Here is a 19,935-nt window from a genome sequence, read left to right as displayed (position 1 = left end):
CAAATTCAATATAAACTTGATGAATGACGAAATAGACAAATGAACCTTATAACTTGGGGAAGGGAGTTTAAGAATCTCTGCTCTATGCTTCACAAGCCTTTTCTCAGGATTGCTGAATCACCAGAGAGCAATATACCCTTTTATCTCAGCTCCCTGAAGAAATGCCTTTAGTGAAATATGATTAAATGTTATGCCCTTAGCTTTTAGAGAAATGTCTATTTGAACAGTGATTTTGTCTTTTGTTATTCCATGACACCAATTTAAAAACCTTGGCAATAAATTCGTCCTCGAATTTAGTGCCAAAGAGTTTGTCTCTTCAGTCTAAATTATGTTCTTCTGGCCAGAAAATGAGAATAAAACATACCTAGCAATCTCCCTTTGTACCTTAGCTTCCTTGAAATTCAATTCAGTTCAGTTCCTTGCAGTAGTAATTATCGAGGCTGAGATATATTGTTATATACATTACTCTACTGGTTTTAATTAGATTCTGTCCTTGAATTATACAATTTCATATTGCAAATAATTTTATAGGCTTTTAAATATCACTTTGAGAATAGGCAAGTTATAACCTCAAATTAATAACCAGTTAACCAAGACTGTTGTGTGTATATAGTTTGCAATTCAAAAAGAAGTTATTTTATTTTCAGTTAAAAAAGTGATAAGGCCAATATGAGACATTCTGGTATCTTCTGAGAAAATTTTATAATTTTGGCAATGTGATTTTAAGGATAATGCAGACATGTTATTTCTTATGTCATAGAAATTATTTTTAAATATTTGGGCATTAATCATAGGCATCATAAGTTAATATACCTCTGCATTTTTTTTTTCCGTTTCTATGAGAAAATTCACTTACAGATATAATAGAGTTCAAGAAAATATCCGGGGCCGGGCGCGGTGGCTCAAGCCTGTAATCCCAGCACTTTGGGAGGCCGAGACAGGCGGATCATGAGGTCAGGAGATCGAGACCATCCTGGCTAATACGGTGAAACCCCGTCTCTACTAAAAAATACAAAAAACTAGCCGGGCGAGGTGGCGGGCGCCTGTAGTCCCAGATACTCGGGAGGCTGAGGCAGGAGAATGGCGTGAACCCGGGATGTGGAGCTTGCAGTGAGCCGAGATCTGGCCACTGCACTCCAGCCTGGGCGGCAGAGCGAGACTCCGTCTCAAAAAAAAAAAAAAAAAAAAAAAAAGAAAATATCCGGTGGAGGGCAAAAATTCTATTAATTTTGACTTCTTGAAGATATTGAGACTTAAATTCTAACACTGGCTTCCAGTAATATGTTTGGTATGTGCCCATTGAGGAATTTGGTGTTATCTTATAATTTTCAAGGGAAAAAGATAAATGTAAAGGAAGGTAATATTTTTTGACAGCCCCTAGCATGTGACATGATAACAGTATCTGATTTACTCCTCATAGTGATCCTACAAGGTAGTTATTATCATCCCCACTTACAAAAAGGTGATTTTGAGGTTCAAGAAAGGTTAGATAAACTTGCTGTAGATTACCCAGCTTTTAACAGACATAGCCAGGATTCTCATTTAAGAATACTGAGGCCCAGTGTTTTGATTCTTTCCCATCGCTGCTCTAAAAAGCCTTGTAATTCTATTTGCTGGGTTCTTATATTACATAGTGAAGTGACAAGCTGTAGCAAAAAAGAAAAAGAAAAAAGAGAGAGAGAGAGAGAGAGACAGAGAGAGAAAAGAAGGAAGGAAGGGTAGAAGGGAGGAGAAAGGAAGGGTGGAAAAGATGCAGGAAAAAGAAAAGGAAAAGGAAGAAAAAAAGGAAGGAAGGAAGGAAGGAAGAAAGAAAGGACAATGTATATCTCAAAAGGAGTTTTTTAGCTGTGCTAGAACAGGGTTTCCAGTAATGGATAATATTCTCTCTCACAGGCAGGGTATATAGAGAATATGAGAGAGAATACAATGTGCTAGTAACACCAGGCAATTATAAGAATATTCGATTCTCTCCTTTGATTTCATTGAACTGTTCATTCTGTGTTTAAAAAAATAAACTTTTGTAAACTGACAAAATTTGATAATATATACTAGTTTTATAAAGCTAATTACATACCTTACAGAATCTAAAGACAAAACTGAAGCCATTCCTATGGATAGATAAACACATTCCTGAAAATACCCAAAGCTTTTTGTATAATGGGTCTCTTTGAGAATTAGATGAAAGCTCTGGACACCTGATCATTTATGCACATGTACAGTTTTTACACACACACACACACACACACACACACACACACACACACAAAATCCATACAATTCCAGAGGCTTCACCTATCTCTGATACCCATCCAAGGAAGTTAAGACTGCTGGACTAACAGCAGAGAAGTAAGTTAACTGGTCATCACAGCAAAGGTGACCAGGCTTGCTACGCAGTATGGACCTTTTTAATACATTTGTCTTTTGAACTAAATCCTCCCTTCCTTTCTTTTTGGTATTCCTTCTTTCATACCATAAAATCCTTTAGGTTCATTTTAAACATTTTGATATAACAAATGACTTTTCTTCAAAAGCAACATCCCTAGATGGCAACTAGTTCTTGTTATTTCAAAATTACACAGCATTGGCCTTTGTTTCACAGCTGCTGTAACCTGAAGTCCCTTACTTGGCAGAGTCCTAACATCTGTCCCAGGCATCCTTCCTGTGTGTCTTAGCCTACAGCCATGCCCTACAGCTGGATTTAGTGACCAGTACTTGTGAATGTTCTTATCAAAGTGTGATTCTTGTCAACTGCGTAACAATTTGCTCCCAGAATATTCTCTTATGTGACTGTTTCTCTTTCTTAACACTCAGTATTCTTTCACTAGTTCCATCCAGAAGACTGCCTAGAAAGAATTTCATATGCCTTTGTGTGTTTCAATGTGGAATAAACTGATTAAATCTTTAAATTAAAATCTGAAAAGAAAGGTATTATCATTGTTGTAATTTAGTATAGAATTGAATATTATTTTATTCTTTTTTTTTTTTTTTTTTTTTGTCTCCCAGGCTGGAGTGCAGTGGTATGATCTTGGCTCACTGCAACCTCCGCCTCCTGGGTTAAAGCGATTCTCCTGCCTCAGCCTCCTGAGTAGCTGGGATTACAGGCAACTGCCACCACGTGCAGCTAATTTATATATATATATATAGTAGAGATGGGATTTTGCCATATTGGCCAGGCTGGTCTTGAACTCCTGACCTTAAGTGATCCACCCACCTTGGTCTCCCAAAGTGCTGGGATTACAGGCATGAGCCTCTGCACCCAGTCTGGAGTATTATTTTTAAGGAGCTTCAGGTATTATTTAAGAATCCTATGCAATTTGTTGTCTTCTTTCAATCTCCAGTGGCAATTTCTGAACATACCTTTTGTTCCGCTGTCATGGTTAGACTTTGCAATCGGCCAGTCATATTCCCTAAGCTCTTTTCAAAAGCTGCTACAAGGTGTGCCTGTGAACAGAATGGAAGAAACATAGTTTAAATGTCAGAATCTTTGTGGATGGAAGAAAAGCCTTCATTTTACAAAACGCTTAATTTCATGTGTTCCAACTCTTTAAACACTATGACTATCATAGTTAGCTCTGACTGGTGACTCTTCTTTAACACACATTTTCATTCATCTTTTCTAAACTTTGTCTTCCTAAAATCAGTGTTTCAGTCTCCTGACATTTAATGTGAGTTTAACTTCTGAAAGAAGATGGTATTTTGCAAGTAATAACTCCTTCTGACTTGCACATCATGTAGAGATTTGACACTCAAAATGCCAAATATAAAGTTCTGATCTGCCAAGTTTTTTAGACTTAAAGCCCAAAAAGAGGTAACTGAAATGGTCAACGGACAAATGTTCCTCATTTTTATATTTTCATGATGACCTTTGCAGATATTGTTAGCTGCTCTATTGTAATGATACACTGCTTCAAGTGTCAGACATCTGCTGACGGCTAGAACCTTATCTTTACTCTTTTCTACTTACAAAGAATTGAATCAAAAAGAGTTGTCTTTACTTTCCAAACTCTTTTCAATAAAAGGGCTTTTCTACTTCATATTCCCTTCAGTGAATGAAATACAGATAAGCCAGTTAGAAATAATATTCCATCATATTTTATTTCACAGTAAGCTTTTGTGGCTTTTGGGTTTTATTTTAAATTGCAGAGAATTATACATATTGTAGTACATAACTATAACTCTTATGATTAAGAAGTATTTGACAATCTTATTAAAGCTCAAAAATAGGCCAGCTTCCATTTGCATGCCCTTATGTAACAACTGGAGCCCAAAATATTAAAATGAAGGGGCACTTCAGTCTCTCACCATGGCTTGAGGTAGAACTACAGGTACATTATCTCAAACTGATAAAATTGTATTGTGTCCCTAAAGGATATAAGGATTTAATATTTTGCAACCTAAGTCTATAATAAATTATACCTACATATGGGGCAAAGTTTGGAAATCCTTGGTCAAAAATTAATTTCTTTTTGAAAGACATGAATAAGATGACTTAAATAAAATATATCTCCATGTACTTATAGCAGAATTGAAATGCTGAGGCTTCTACTATCAAATGGATCACAAAAATCCAAAGAATTGAGGCTCATTACTTAACAATGGAAATATATTCCATTATTGATAACAGTTAGAATGTACATGTTCCTTCCATCAGCATTATGATACAAAGGTGCATGTTCCTAGCTCTGAATTCATCCTGGGATGCCTTTCTTTACCTGACACTGCAATATGGAGAAAAACAATTAGTAGGGAATACATCTACTAAAGTTTAATCTATCAGAACAACTCTTTATTATCTTTTCCCACTCATTCCCCCTTCCTTCTTTTTCTCCTCCCTGGCGTCTCTCTCTCTCTCACACACATGCACACACATTCTCTCTCTCTCTCTGCACGCACCCTTACCCTTGAGAATTATACACCAAAGTTTGTTAGCAGATTTAATTGGAAAAATACCACTAAAAAAAACCCAGTATCTTATAGTTTTAACAATTTTCAATGAGAAAAAAGGAATGTGATGATATCGGACCTAGTAACTGAAAAATTAGTATACGGCTATGCTCATTTTTTCCTATATTTTAACTTTTAATTATTTATTTTATTCTTTTACTCAGTGTCTTGCTGCCACCCAGGCTGAAGCGCAGTGCCACAACCCTAGCTCACTGCGGGCTTAAACTCCTGGGCTAAAGTGATCCTCTTGCCTCAGCCTCCCACGTAGCAAGAATTATAGGCATGTACTAACATGCCCAGCTACCTTTTTTTTTTTTTTTTCATTTCCTGTAGAGATAGTGCCTCACTCTGTTGCCTGGGCTACTCTCCAACTCCTCGCCTCAAGTGATTCTTCCCACTTTGGCTTTGCAAAGTACTGGCTGGGATTATAGGTGTGAGCCACCACACCTGAACTTTACCTTTTCAACTGTGGAAAAATCCACACATATATAAAAGTGAACAAAATGAAAACAGCCACTGACTTATCACATAGTGAACATTCATGCATTCACCAGCCAAGTCAAGAAATAGGACATTTCAAGAACCAAAAAGCCCTTCTTTGCCCCTGTCTTATCATTATTCCATCTTCCTTCCCCAAAGATAACCTCTACATAACTTCCGTGGTAATTATTTTCTTGCTTTTGTTTATAGTTTTTACTACCCAAGCTTGCATTTTCAAACACTGTGTTTAGATATGCCTATTTTAAAAACTACCCAAGTGTAATCAAATGGCAAGATTCTTTTGTGGTTTTCTTTTGCTTTACATGGGTTTTGAGATTCATCCATGTGGTATTTAGCATAAGCTAGCTTTTATCATATAGCATTCATATGTGAATTTATAATATATATGCCCATGATGGTCATTTCAGTTTAACCTGTTAGAAATAATCCCACTATGTCCATAAAATTGTTTACTAGAACCTAAAACTAAAATCGTGTCTTTTCTTTTAAAATAAGGAAAATTATGACAGAAACACTTTATTAGCACTTACTATATGAAATGAAAGATGTTACTCAATATTTCAGTTTTAATTCTCCTATAGTGGAGAAATTTAATGTTTAATCATTGTACTATGAGTCCTTAAATGTGTAAACTTGAAGAAAATTACTCTCCTTTACCCTTTGTGCATACTTTATCAGTTTCGTATTAATTAAAATATGAGAAAGAAATCGGGATTATAAAGAATATGCTGTATAAACTATATTACCTACATTTTGTAGCTATAAGCAACCACAAAATATTTATGATTAGAATGACAGTTTGTAAGTATGCACAAAACACTTATAACTGGTTACTAAGAACATTTTGAGTCATGTTGTTTTCAATGAAAAGTATGTTACGATTATGTTAGTGAAAAACACCTACAACCATCTGATCGTGACAAACCTGAAAAAAACAAGCAATGGGGAAACCTGAAAAAACAATTAATAAATGGTGCTGGTAGAATTGACTAGCCATATATAGAAAATTGAAACTGGACCACTTCCTTATACCTTATACAAAAATTAACTCAAGATGGATTAAAGACTTACATGTAAAATCCAAAAACTATAAAAACCCTAGAACAAAATCTAGGCAATATTATTCAAGACATAGGTAAGGGCAAAGATTTTATGATAACTCCAAAAGCAATTGAGACAAAAGCAAAAATTGACAAATAGGATCTAATGAAACTAAAGACCTTTTGCACAGCGAAAGAAACTATCATCAGAGAGAACAGACAATCTGCAGAATGGGAGAACACTTGTGGAATCTACCCATTTGAAAAAGGTATAACATCCAGAGTCTACAAGGAACTTAAACAAATTCACAAGTAAAAAACAAACTACCCCGTGAAAAAGTGGGCAAAGACATGAATAGACAGGACATGAATAGACACTTAAAAAAAGACAGTCATGCAGCCAACAAACATACAAAAAAAGCGTAACAGCAAAACCACAATGAGATACCATCTCACAGCAGTCAGAATGGTGATTACTAATGTCAAGAAATAACAGGTGCTGCAGAGGTTTCAGAGAAAAAGGAACGCTTTTACACTGTTGGTGGGAGTGTAAATTAGTTCAACCAATGTGGAAGACAGTGTGGTGATTCCTCAAAGCTCTGGAAGCAGAAATTGACCCAGCAATCCCATTACTGGGTATATACCCAAAGGAATATAAATAATTCTATTATAGAGATACCTGCATGCATTATGTTCACTGCAGCACTATTCAAAATGGCAAAGGCATGAAATCAACCAAAATGCCCATCAGCGATAAACTGGGTAAAGAAAATGTGGTACATATACACCATGGAACACTATGCAGCCATAAAACGGAATGAGGTCATGTCATTTGGAGGGACATGGATGCACCTGGAAGCCATTATCCTCAGCAAACTAACACAGGAAGAGAAAACCAAACACCACTTCTTCTCACTTATAAGTGAGAGTCAAACAACGAGAACACATGGGCACATGGTGGGGAATAACACACACTAAGGCCTGTCAGTGGGAGTTAGGGGAGGGAGAGCATCAGGAAAAACAGCTAATGGATGGTAGGCTTAATATCTAGGCGATGAGTTGATCTGTGCAGCAAACCACTATAGCATATATTGACCCATGTAACAAACTTGCATATCCTGCCCATGTACGCCAGAACTTAAAAGTTGAAGAAAAAAAATATTGTCTTAAACTTACGTCACCTTGGTTTAGTTTATCAGATTAACATTGTTACTTCAGAAGTTATGAGAGGCTAAATTTCTCACTAAATAGGGTAAATGGAAAAGGAGGCAAATAAGGGAAAATTTTTCTACTAATGATGATCTTTATCACCTTAATGAAGAGAAAATGGAAAGTAAAACTGATTAAACTTACAGGGTAACACATCTTGTCTGAGAGACTTTATAAAATGACTTTTAAAAAATATGGATTTTCAGCGGGGTTGTTAATGACAGTTTTACTTGGTTCTGATTTTTCCTTTAGCAGTTGCATAATTTTTAGGTCAGAGTAAAATTATATTAATATGATGATCAATATCCCCTGACTTGTGTTAGGTGAAGTCTATAAAGGTAGACAAGATGGAATATCATTTCAATCTATATTGTCTTTGGTTTTGGAATCATACAATGTATTAGGTTGGTGCAAAAGTAATCTGAATAGATATGTGAAGATAATTACTATGATGCTAAACAATAAGATGAAATATCATTATACATAATGTCTACATTTTATTTTTTCATATAGAATTCAGAGACAGCCCACTGACAAACTAAAAACACTCTAGGCATATATTTATATATATTATATAGTAATATATATGCTATAGATTATATGGTAATACATAAATATATAGGTGCATATATAGGCATATATGTATTCCTAGAGTGTATATATTATATAGTATTTTATATATGTATATTATGAAGGCATATATATATGTACACACATATATATGCCTAGAGCATTTTATTATTTATATGGGAAAATATATAGTATATTATGTATACATATAAAACATATATGTAATATATATTTACCCATAATAAACTTGATATATATGAGACTTTATATTTTAAAATTAGTAGTTAATTGAATCAAGAATGATTCTGCAACATAAAGTTTCACATTTCTTTTACACTATAAAAAATTGTCCAAACACTGAAATGTTTGTCATTAATAATATGTACAAAATAGTTTTCTCTTAGAAGAGATGCAAAAAAGCAAGAGTAACTAGCAAATTATATGAAAATATTAAAAAAGCAAAGAAGTAGAACACAATCTCAAAATACCCAAGAGATTTTTGGTTAAAAGACTTATCTGCTGAAAGGCAAAAAAGTACCTTTTGTTTTCTTACACATTCATTCAGTAATGTCTTTAAAAATGTTAGCAATAACTAGCCTTGGTGTTCATTTCCAAATTATGTAATGGTTGAGATTTGTAAAGAAAATACGTTAAAAGACAAACAAAAGCATCCTGCCTGACCCAGCTGCCTGAAGGTGTGGGCGAGAGGCCAGAGGCTACCTGGTTTATTGTATGCTATGACCAAGCATCTTTAGTTGCCTTTCCTTGTATGGCTCCTGCTTTCTTTTTGTTTGTTGGTGGGTTATTGATCAGAAAGACCAGACAATAGCACCTGCCAATATACCCGCTCTCCTTTCTAAGGACATGCTAGTAGAATCCGCTTAACACTTTACCTATGGTTTTATGAAGCTCTGTTCAGAACAACTTTACAAAAGGGAGGGAAGGCTTAATATACATTCTACTGAACAGGGGCTTTACTCTGCCAGTCAAATGAGAGGTGAGCTAACTAGATACTCTTTTGACTTACCACACCCCTTTTGGACAAAGGGAAAGAAATGCATTTTAACAGAGACACAGATGCGTTTCAAATTTAAAAATTAAAATACAGATTATTGTTTAGAGTCCACATAAATGTAATTATGCCAAGTTCAAATATGTGATATACTAATTAATATATATATAAAAGCCCAAATAAAGGAAAAGCACGTAAGCTATGATAGAACATTTCATATACTGAGTAAAGATGAATATCTGATACTTAAAATTGTTGTTAAAAACAACTCATTATTTCTTAGAACCAAACTCATTGAAATTCATCTCTATAAATTATAGCTATTAGATTTCTAATATAACAATTTCTCATCTTGGAGGCTGCACTCACATCTAACCAAAAGGTAGAAAGTTTACTTGTACTGTGAACAAACTAGTAAACAAAGACTTACATTTACTTTCAAATGGGAAATGTACATTTAAAAAATCCTTGATTATATTTAAAATATCCTATAAATAAGTAATTTTATCAAGTCCCTATAATCGATTTAAGTACATGCATGTTAAAAATATATGTGTATATTACATACATTAACAGACATTAACTCAGATGAAATGAAACACTCAATGAAATTTAAACACAGCACTTCTTACAACTGAGGAAAAATCAAGTATTAACTAAATTATTTGATGGCTCATTATGATGTATGAAATCTAAAATGACATTATAAACCAAACATAAAGAAAATGAACGAGTTCAAAATGACTTGTAGTTAATAGGTGACTTGTGAGTAATTCAAATTCCTGAATGTGTAAAAAATATTATTTCCTTAAGAACACAAATGGCCAGATATATACAAAATTTTACCCCTTATAGTTCTAACAATATTATTAAAATGTTTAAAATATAACTTACATTAAAATTGTTTAATAATCATTTATATACATATCCATTTATGTAAATTCCCAGATACTGCACTATTTAGTCTAAAGAGAATTTTAATAAACTTTTTTAAAAAGTAGATGATAATGCATATCTTCATTACCTGTACCTTTTGACTCTCATTCAATTTGTACATTTTTACAATGTAAAACATTTTGCTATTTTTAGTCAGTAAATGTATTTGATGGTAAGAAGCTTTGACAGTCCCTATCACTACCAAATAAAGAAACACTAAAGAGTGGATTAAGGTTGAAACTCCTGGGAAATTAAAAACAAGATATTTTTTCAAAAGAACTGTGGTAGATCTTTAGGTGATTTATATTTTAGTTTGAAACTAAAATACCCCAAATAAAGGAAAAGCATGTTACATTATGATAGAACATTTCATATACTAAGTAAAGATCAATATCTGATATTTATTTATTTATTTTTATTTATTTATTTTTTTTGAAACGGAGTCTCGCTCTGTCGCCCAGGCTGGAGTGCAGTGGCTGGATCTCAGCTCACTGCAAGCTCTGCCTCCCGGGCTTATGACATTCTCCTGCCTCAGCCTGCCGAGTAGCTGGGACTACAGGCGCCCGCCACCTCGCCCGGCTAGTTTTTTTGTAATTTTTAGTAGAGACGGGTTTCACCGTATTAGCCAGGATGGTCTCGATCTCCTGACATCGTGATCCGCCCGTCTCAGCCTCCCAAAGTGCTGGGATTACAGGCTTGAGCCACCGCGCCCGGCCCCAATATCTGATATTTAAAAATTATACATGTTAATACATTATATATTTTATAATTATATTCACAAGAAGTTGCAAAGACAGTACAGAGAGGTCCCTTGTATCCTTCATCCAGTTTCCCCCAATGATTATATATCTTATAAAATTATATTATATATCAAAGCCAGGAATTATTGATTTACATTAATAGATTCACATATATGGATTCATGTAATGGCCATCTCATTCAAAATACAAAACTAAAGATCTCCCCCTTACTATAGTCACACTACCTCTCTCTCTCCTCCATCCTTAACCCTTAGCAATCACTAATCTGCTCTCTGTTTCTTTAATTTTGCCATTTCTGGAATGTTATATAAATGGAATTATACAAAATTTGACCTTCTATAACTGTCATTTTTCACTCCTCATAATGCCCTTGGGATCCATCCAAGTCGATGCATGTATCAATAGTCATTTCTTTGTATTGCTGAGTAGTAGTCCATGATATAGATGTAACAGAAATTGTTTATTAACTGGCCTATTAAGGGATATTTTTTATTGTTTCCTTTTTTGGCTATTAAAAAATAAAGCTGCTACGTACAGGTTTTTGTGTGGATCTGATGTGATTTGAGAAGTTTTCCAAATTAAATTATAAATTGTTTAAAAGAACATAAAATAGGATATATACCAGTCTCCCATCAGTGTGCAAAAACTAATACTAATGGTAATACATGCAGCTGAGTGGAACCTAGAGCAATTTGGGCATTTGTCTCCAAGACTGACACTTTTTAAATTAACACAAAGACTACCATGAATTATCTATTTGGCACTGCTGCTTCTAAGTCTGTGTTCCTTATTTTTATTTTTTTAAAATTATTGTTCCCCTAGGGAAACATAGATTTTTTTTTCCTAATTGTGCTCTTTCCTCATGATATTTTAAAGCCACAGACATTCTGGATGTTCAGTTATGTATTATCTGTATATCTGTGCTTTTCACATAAAAAGAGTACTTAAAAAAACCACCCACACACACAAGAACCAGTTTTCGCCCTTTGTTGGTCATATTAACACCCAGCTGAGAATTCATGTCCTAAAGTCATGAAAACACATCAGTGAAAATAGTGTGACATGCATAATTAGAGCAGGTGGGTAGCCAACTGCTGGAACCCTTCTCAAATTATTGCTCCATTTTCAAACAGCAGCACAGAGTTGACCCCCAAGATTATTCCCCTATGTTAGAATTTGGTTCCCTGTGTGTGTGTGTGTGTGTGTGTGTGTGTGTGTGTGTGTGTGTGTGTAAGGAAGCTTTTGCACGTGTGTATTAACTATACATACACGTGAGCATATAACAGGAAAATGTTGAAATGATACACAAGAAACCAATAATGAGTAAGAATGAGATTCTCAGAGCAAAACAAAAAAACAAAAAACCGTGAAACACCATTTTAGTTTTCTCTTTTGTATACAATAAGCATCATTACATTTTAAATGGAAAGTATCAGCCCATCTTCCATTATGTCTAACAGCCATTTATTATTCCAGTATCTGAATTATATGATGAGATCAACCAAGAGACATTAAAAGTAAAATGAAACCCTGAGTAATCATTCAAGACATCTGCAAGTATCTTGACAATCTAATAAATAAGGTCTGCCATTGAGCCTTCCTCACTGCAGATCAACAAACCCAGGAGGTTCTGGCATTTACATTGTTCTACTTCCTCTAGGTACAAATTCAGGAACCTAGACAACAATATTTCCTACTTCTATACATTTAGCCTATATTATAAAATTTACAGTTGCCTCTGGACTATCTCTTTAAAAAACACAATAAGGTTAAATTATTATTTAATTTTTGAGAAATTATGCAAGTTTTAGATAATTGTTTAATCCAAATGAGAAAATTGTTATTTTCTCATATTGCTTAAACAATTATCTAAAACTTGCTATTATTTTCAGGAATCTCCTAACAACATCTATAGAAAATAAATAGAATAAATCCAAAATTAATTTAATTCTCCCAAATTTCAAAAAATAAAATCCATTCAAATACAGTCCTAAAATGAATACATTGTGAATGAAATGATACATATACTTAGAATTTATATTGCACAATGATAACTTCAAAAAAAATGTAAAATGCCTCTTATTCAAGTCTTATACTGTGGGTCTGTACCTGCTCACTCTTCACATATCATGCTTTGTCTAGGAGACAGAAAAACTCAGTAGAGGAGCAGAGGGAGGGGAGGGGAGGCACAGAGCAGGCCCAAAGCTATGCAGCAGAACTGAGCAAAGGACTGTTGAGTGAGAGAGGCAAGACATATGGCAAAATAGCAGGCATTTCCTTACCCCTCACTGCTGTTCCTAACACCATTGCTCCTCAGGACTGGGAACAGTGCCACATTTCTCCTTTATCATTCTGCATCTACTCTGAGTGCTCCCTGACACAGTGGAAGATATTCAGTAAATGTTAATTTAATTGGCCGTCTTCATTGTCATCATTTCTGCCATCCTGTGCTGCTTTGGTGCCAGTGAAAGTGTACCTTTTCAAACTGCTATGAGAAGGCTGCCAAGGTTTTTTGAGCAAACCATATCTCATCCACAGTGTAGTTAAGCTATCCCTATTTAGACCTAAGTTCATCTTTTAGAATCGACTGGATGCTTAACTAATTGTTCAATACATTGAGAAGAAGGAGGCTGGGCACATGAATATTTTATCTTCCAAAGTCAAACACTAACAACCCCTCTTACATTGTCAGATAATCTTATGCATGAGGAGTAACAAAAATAGTAAACAAGAAAAGAAGCAACCCATATGGCTGTTACTATTGCTTCCAATCTTATTAGGAACAACAAGCCATTTGAACCACATAGCTGCCCCTCATCAGTTCAGATTTACATTTTATTACTGAGTAGGCAGAAAATGTTAACTTTTTATGAGTCCTGCTGGTTGGTAATTTAAGTCTGTATCAGGCACTGAAAGTTTGTAAGTTTGTTACCAAAATGATTCCATTCTACTGTAAAAAAAATTTTGTAATATATTTTAAAAATTAAGTGACTTACATTTGCTGAAAGCTGAGATGTGAGGGTAGCAACTTTTTCTTGTGATGCAACCAGCTCTCTCCGCAGTTTATGGATTTGCTGAATGCAATTTAAAAAAAAATCAATGGAATATGCAAGTAATTTTTACTTAAAACCAATAATTCAAAACAAGAAAGCAAATAACTGTATTTAGCTCATTCTAACCCCACTATATCAGCACCAACTCCTGAAAAGAAAAGATATGAACACTGACTCCAGAGTAACAAGCAAATGTCATTCAAAAGGAAAGGGTTATGTGTCAAACTCAAATCTACAAATCAAAGCACGCTTACTTGCTCCATTTGCCATCCCTCAAATGGCAAATGACTCAAGAGCAGTTTATCCACTGTATTGATTCTTCTCCTTCTAGAAAAACTGTGGTAATAAAACTGTAGAAAAATATTTTCTATGTAAAAACTGTACACACACACACACACACACTTTTTAAATTTTTTTAGTGAAAGATACTCCATGTTCTTTTTCAGAAAATCTTAGTTTCCTTTTTCCTGTGTACATTTTAATTTCTCATAGTTTGAAAACTTCTCAAAAGCTATGGAATATCCTGCAGTCACTAAAACTTGGGCTTAATTCAACATTTAATCAGTTCACATTCGAAATGTTATTGGCTGGAGATTTAATGACTGCAGAGAAGGCTTCCCAAATCTGTATTATCATGACCTTTATTTAGTGAGTTATTCTTAGCTCAGAGATGCTTTATAGCTTATCCACATCTTAAAAATCAGGGGAAAAAAGCAATGATAGGTGCAACTAATTAGATAAACCAATATAATGAAAATTCTAAAGTGTCTTTCTTTTCAGTTAAGTTCATACTCCAATAAAACTGAAACAGAAAAGGGTAAAGATATATTATATCATGTTTAAAGTTTTAATTCAAACACTTTCTGCAGTTTAATCTGCATGTCTCATGTTGTGACTAATAGGATAGAACATTTACAACAATCTGACACTTGGTTCTATAAGTATATATCTAGTCTCAAGGGATTTCAGTTACTTGGATGTTAAACATTCTACTTTTGATGCTTCCCATTTCTTCAAAAACAAGTCTTCTATAGTTGTAGCTGAACTTTTAGAATGCTGTCTCAGTTTGAAGGAGCATTCTTGACATAGTTTATTAACTGTATAGTTTTTGCCCCTGGGCATTAGATTTTGTTGAAAACAAATGGTGGTCAACTGAAACACTCTAACAAAGTAGAGAACTCTAACCTGGAAACAGAGACAGTAGACATTTATATAATTTCACCAAATGTGATTCTATTTCATTCCTTTTTTTTTTTTTCAAAACAGAACACCCCAGTCTAAAATAACATTTGCTTTACATTTATAAGATAATGACTATGAATGATTTCATAAAATGTAGCATCTATTTTATTCATAAATGAATCCAAACTCAAAAACATTTCTCAAATTAAATAGTCTATATGACATGATTCCAGTATCTTTAAAATATAATCCAGGAAACTGTAAAGTGATTGAAATTGTTTTTTTAAACCATAATCCATGATAAAGCATCAATGATAAAAGGGGAGTTGAATAACTACTACTATGGCAAATAGATGGAGCATTTCCATGCGTCAGTAGCTATACTATGATCAATGTTAGAAGCTTTGTCATGTCCATGTGATGTAAATAAACCACTTTGATTTTTAAAAATCATATCCACTCTTTAGTTCAGAGATTATAAAGACAAATTGGTTTAATCAATACTTTTCAAATATTTTTAAACATAGCACAGATTTTACTTTTAAAGGTTAATAAAATAAGACTTCAAAGGAAAGGAATACTTTTGCAAAAGCTGTTGCTAAGGCAATTTTTTTCCTCTGTTGTCTGATTGCCTCAGTGTAAACCAATCAAACAGTCATTGCCTCACCTTGAATAAAGTCATAATTAAAGTCCTCCTGCTCTCCTTGGCCAGGACAAATGTTTTGCCGAGGGAAATTAAAATAGTATTCTCTCCTGAATGCAGTTTGATTTGCTCATGAGTGTAACCAAATATGTATTTGTGAAATATGTGATTAGAACAATAGCTGCCACAGCAGACATAAAATAGTAATTAGAGGCAACAAGATAATGACACAAAACAGATAGTCTGAGATGCTGGTATCCTGTATTGTGAAGGCTTGGTGCCCAAGATGGTCTCACAGGGAGTGGGGAAAAGACTAATAAAATAGGAAGACCATAGGCCTTCATTTATCAATGATTTAATGAGTGCTTACCATTATAGACAACTTATTAGGTGTTGAGCTAAGACTCAATCTAGAATGTGAGAGGAGAGCTTGCTATACAAATTTCCTTTCATTTTATTTTAAAGAGGCAATATCAAAGACCATTTATCAACTAGCTGCCTTACTTCAGCAGTCCTATGGAGTTCTGCTATTGTATCACAGAGCCCTCTAGTGGTCACAACACTAATTTCATCATGAATGCAAACTAAAATAGTAAATATTGAAATATTGAAAGTTTTTTTTACCTCTGAATGAGCCTTTTCTTCAGCCTGTAAAACAATAAAAAGAAAGACTTTAACTACAAAAACTATTTTCAATTAATTCTGCAGGTGTAAATGAATAAAATAATCATGACGTGTTTTTTTTTATTATCTACTATGAGAAGAATGGAATGAAGTACATAAAGTTATTCAATTGAAATAGTACAAACAAGTTACTTTAGAATTTAATATAAATGTTTCTTAATATATAAACCATAAGGTATTTTTAAAATATAGGTCATTTGATCCATAGATATATAATATTCCTTTAAGCAACAGATAGAATTGAAAGACTCTAAGATGTAAATCATAAGCAACATAAACCAAATAATTACAAAATTATACTCTAAAAAATATGGGTGCATGAAAACTTAAAATATTATGTATCTTTCATACAGATTGTAGGAAACAGACTTCATAAAATTATAAAGATCTCCAGCCAAGGTTTAGATGTCAGAATTCTATTCTGTGATTTACGTATCACAAACAATGTCAGATAAAGCTGGGGTAACATACAGGCCTCTACTGATAACCACAGATAATTAACATTATTTACTTCTATTTTTTCTTTCTTTAGTGATTATTAATAATTTTAATTATCACAAGTCAGCAAAACGCTTAAACACTGAAAACACGGAAACATCCAGTGATAAAAGTGTCTGGCAAACATTTTTGGCTATGCAGCATATAGAAAGGAGGACTGCCATAGGAATTTGCAGGGTGTTTTTGACTTGACTTCCAGAAAACTCCTAGCTCTGTTTTTCTTCTTCATGCCTGCCTGCAAAATGCCAGAAAATGAGTTATGTGCACCATTACATTTGGGAAGCTCCCTTATTCTGGGAAAAGCTGAAGAATGCATAATCTTGTTGAATAGTACAAGTCTGCTTATTGCCATAAGCAGATCCAAAGCTGAAAAACAATCTCTTATCTTCTATGTCTACTTTTGGGATAGTTCTAGATTAATTGATATAAAACTACTTGAACTATTTTTTATTGCTTTTCTTTCAGAAAACATAAAGCAAAGTAGTTTAACCACCAGGATATATTTTATTTGCCAGCAACTCTTTTAACCTGAGCTTTGTCTTCCCTATATTTTCTGTACCTTTAAAAATGTGTAAACTTAGTAATATAGTGGCTAAATAATAAAGTGGCTAAGTGGTAGAATCCTAATAACTTTTATAAGAAAACTGCTTTAAAAAGCAATCTTGAATAATTTACATTTCAATTTTAGATTTTTAAGGAAATATTTCATTTTATAGATCCTAATAATTTTAAGGTTTTATACACAGTTTGGTTTTTGAATAAAAAGTAAGCAAGGAATATTAAAAGTTTCATTGCCTTAAAACATATGGCATAATTAACTATGTAACTATGTCTATTAGTTTTTCCTAGTACTTTGTTTTTGTTGTTGTTGTTGTTGTTTTTCTTTTTCTTTTCTTTTTTGAGACAGGATCTTGATCTATCACTTAGGTGCACTGGCACATTCACGACTCACTGCAGTCCACTATGCCCGGCCTACTTTTTATATTTTTTGCCAGTTTATTCTGCCCAATCCTGCTTCTAGGCTTCCTAGAATTATAGAAAGCCGGTAAAGTTTCAAGAGTCAATAAATCATTCCTGTATTTTTTAATACTAATTTATTATTTTAAAAAATAATCAAGAAATATATGCATCACATTTAAAAAATCTGTAATAGTTCTGTCACATATACTAGTAGCAAGCATAATCATTAAATATCAATTCTATGCATACCGTATAGCATGACTTTTCTTGCTACCAATCTTTCAAAACTATTATTTGCTTTAACCTTTGCCTTCTTTCATACTTATGGTTATTAATACCAGGTAGGTGTTACCATAAAAATAAAGCAATGAGCCAGAATATTAGTATTATATTTTTTTCAGTAGCTTAGGTGTGGGATTAATGATGTCATAATGGAATTGGATTATTTGCCAGTTTTTACAATGGTTTTGAGCAAGCCCAGTGTCCTGGAGATGATACAAAATATGAAACACTTGACTGAATAAAAGCTTATCCATGAATTCTTTATTCTGTAAGCCAATAAGTGACCATTTATCCATTCAAATTTATTAATTAAAAAGTTATGACTTTAGTACTAGCTATTTGTTAGGCAACATATTAAAGAATCCACAATGAATCAAAAATGACATTTACTCTCATGAAAAAATACAAATCAGAATTCAAATTCAAAACAGGTTAAACAAAGTTTTTAATACACAGTTAATCAAAAAAACATCTATTGCAGGGATCAAAACTTTAAATGCCTAACAGGACAAGGCTTATAAAGAATAAATGGACTTGAAGTTTTTAAAAAGTGACATGACCTTTCCTTGGCTGTCTTTCATTTTCCCATTTGACAACGATATAGACAGCAAGGGGTATTTCTTTCTCATGAGGAAAGCAATAGCACAGTGAAACCTAGCCACCCATATTTAGCTTCAGTGTCAGGAAGAAAAGCATTGGTGGAGGCTGTGGCTTCCTGAGAGCCCACACCAACATCTAAAGGGGTCAATTACAGGTGACTGAAAACCCAGAGGAATTTCATCTTAGTATTGCTAGATAGTCCATAGATATTCCAATTATTTTAAAAAGGAATTTAAAATTTTGAATTTTTAGGTAAAAGCTCCATATTTCACAATACTTCACAGTGTTGGCTTTGATTCCCTCTCCCTGCTCTCCCACCTTTCCCCGTTCCCTTTTTTTTCCCCCAGACGGCATTTGGCTCTGTAGCCCAGGCTAGAGTGCAGTGGCCCTCACTGCAGCAGCCTTAGCCTCCCAGGTTCAGGAAATTCTCCTGCCTCAGCCTCCCAAGCAGCTGGGATTACAGACGTATGCCACCATGCCGGGCTAATTTCTGTATTTTTAGTAGAGAGGGGGTTTTGCCATGTTGGCCAGGCTGGTCTCAAACTCCTGACCTCAAGCGATTCACCCACCTCAGCCTCCCAAAGTGTTGAGATTACAGGCGTGAGCCACCGCGCCTGGTCTTAGATTTCAAAACAAAGACACAAACCATAAGTTTGCCAAAGGTAACACCTCTGCAGATCAGGTTAGGCTTGTGATTTCCAACCAGTTTGCAGACATCCTGAGACAAATGGGACAGATCTAGCTAATATTTTCAAATTTTATTTTATGGGTATAGTCCAAAGAAATTTGGCAACTTCCCTGATGTCATCCAATAATTACCTGACTGAACCAGGCAAGAATGCAAAGCAACTAAATCTCTATCCAGAGTTATTAAGAAGGCATGAAAAATAATAAGAAGTTGCTTTTTCATTTGATAGTTTAAAAAGCATTTTCATAGGTATTTTCTCATTGCCAATTAAATCCTAGTTCCTGATCACAGAGGACCGGGGAAAGAATGACTCCTCATCTTTTATGATGTTTCTCTTCATAAAGTAGTTCCCCAGATATGCTTTTATTTGTA

General features: G+C 34.0%; 1 protein-coding gene across 16 annotated transcripts in view; it reads right to left on the bottom strand.

The window, feature by feature from the left end:
• The window catches only part of NAV3 (neuron navigator 3), a 381,439-nt gene that overhangs the window by 51,577 nt on the left and 309,927 nt on the right, over positions 1–19,935 (bottom strand). For all 16 annotated transcript variants that reach the window (XM_065524605.1, XM_005571609.4, XM_065524606.2 and 13 more), the window contains 3 exons: positions 16,476–16,499; positions 13,970–14,047; positions 3,358–3,441 (listed from right to left, as the gene is read on the bottom strand). In XM_065524605.1, the coding sequence (XP_065380677.1) occupies positions 3,358–3,441; positions 13,970–14,047; positions 16,476–16,499 (186 nt within the window). The remainder of the gene's footprint in view (positions 1–3,357; positions 3,442–13,969; positions 14,048–16,475; positions 16,500–19,935) is intronic.

Source organism: Macaca fascicularis, chromosome 11 (assembly GCF_037993035.2).
Source record: "Macaca fascicularis isolate 582-1 chromosome 11, T2T-MFA8v1.1".
Taxonomy (NCBI): domain Eukaryota; kingdom Metazoa; phylum Chordata; class Mammalia; order Primates; family Cercopithecidae; genus Macaca; species Macaca fascicularis.
This window is presented reverse-complemented; position numbering and strand designations above follow the sequence as displayed.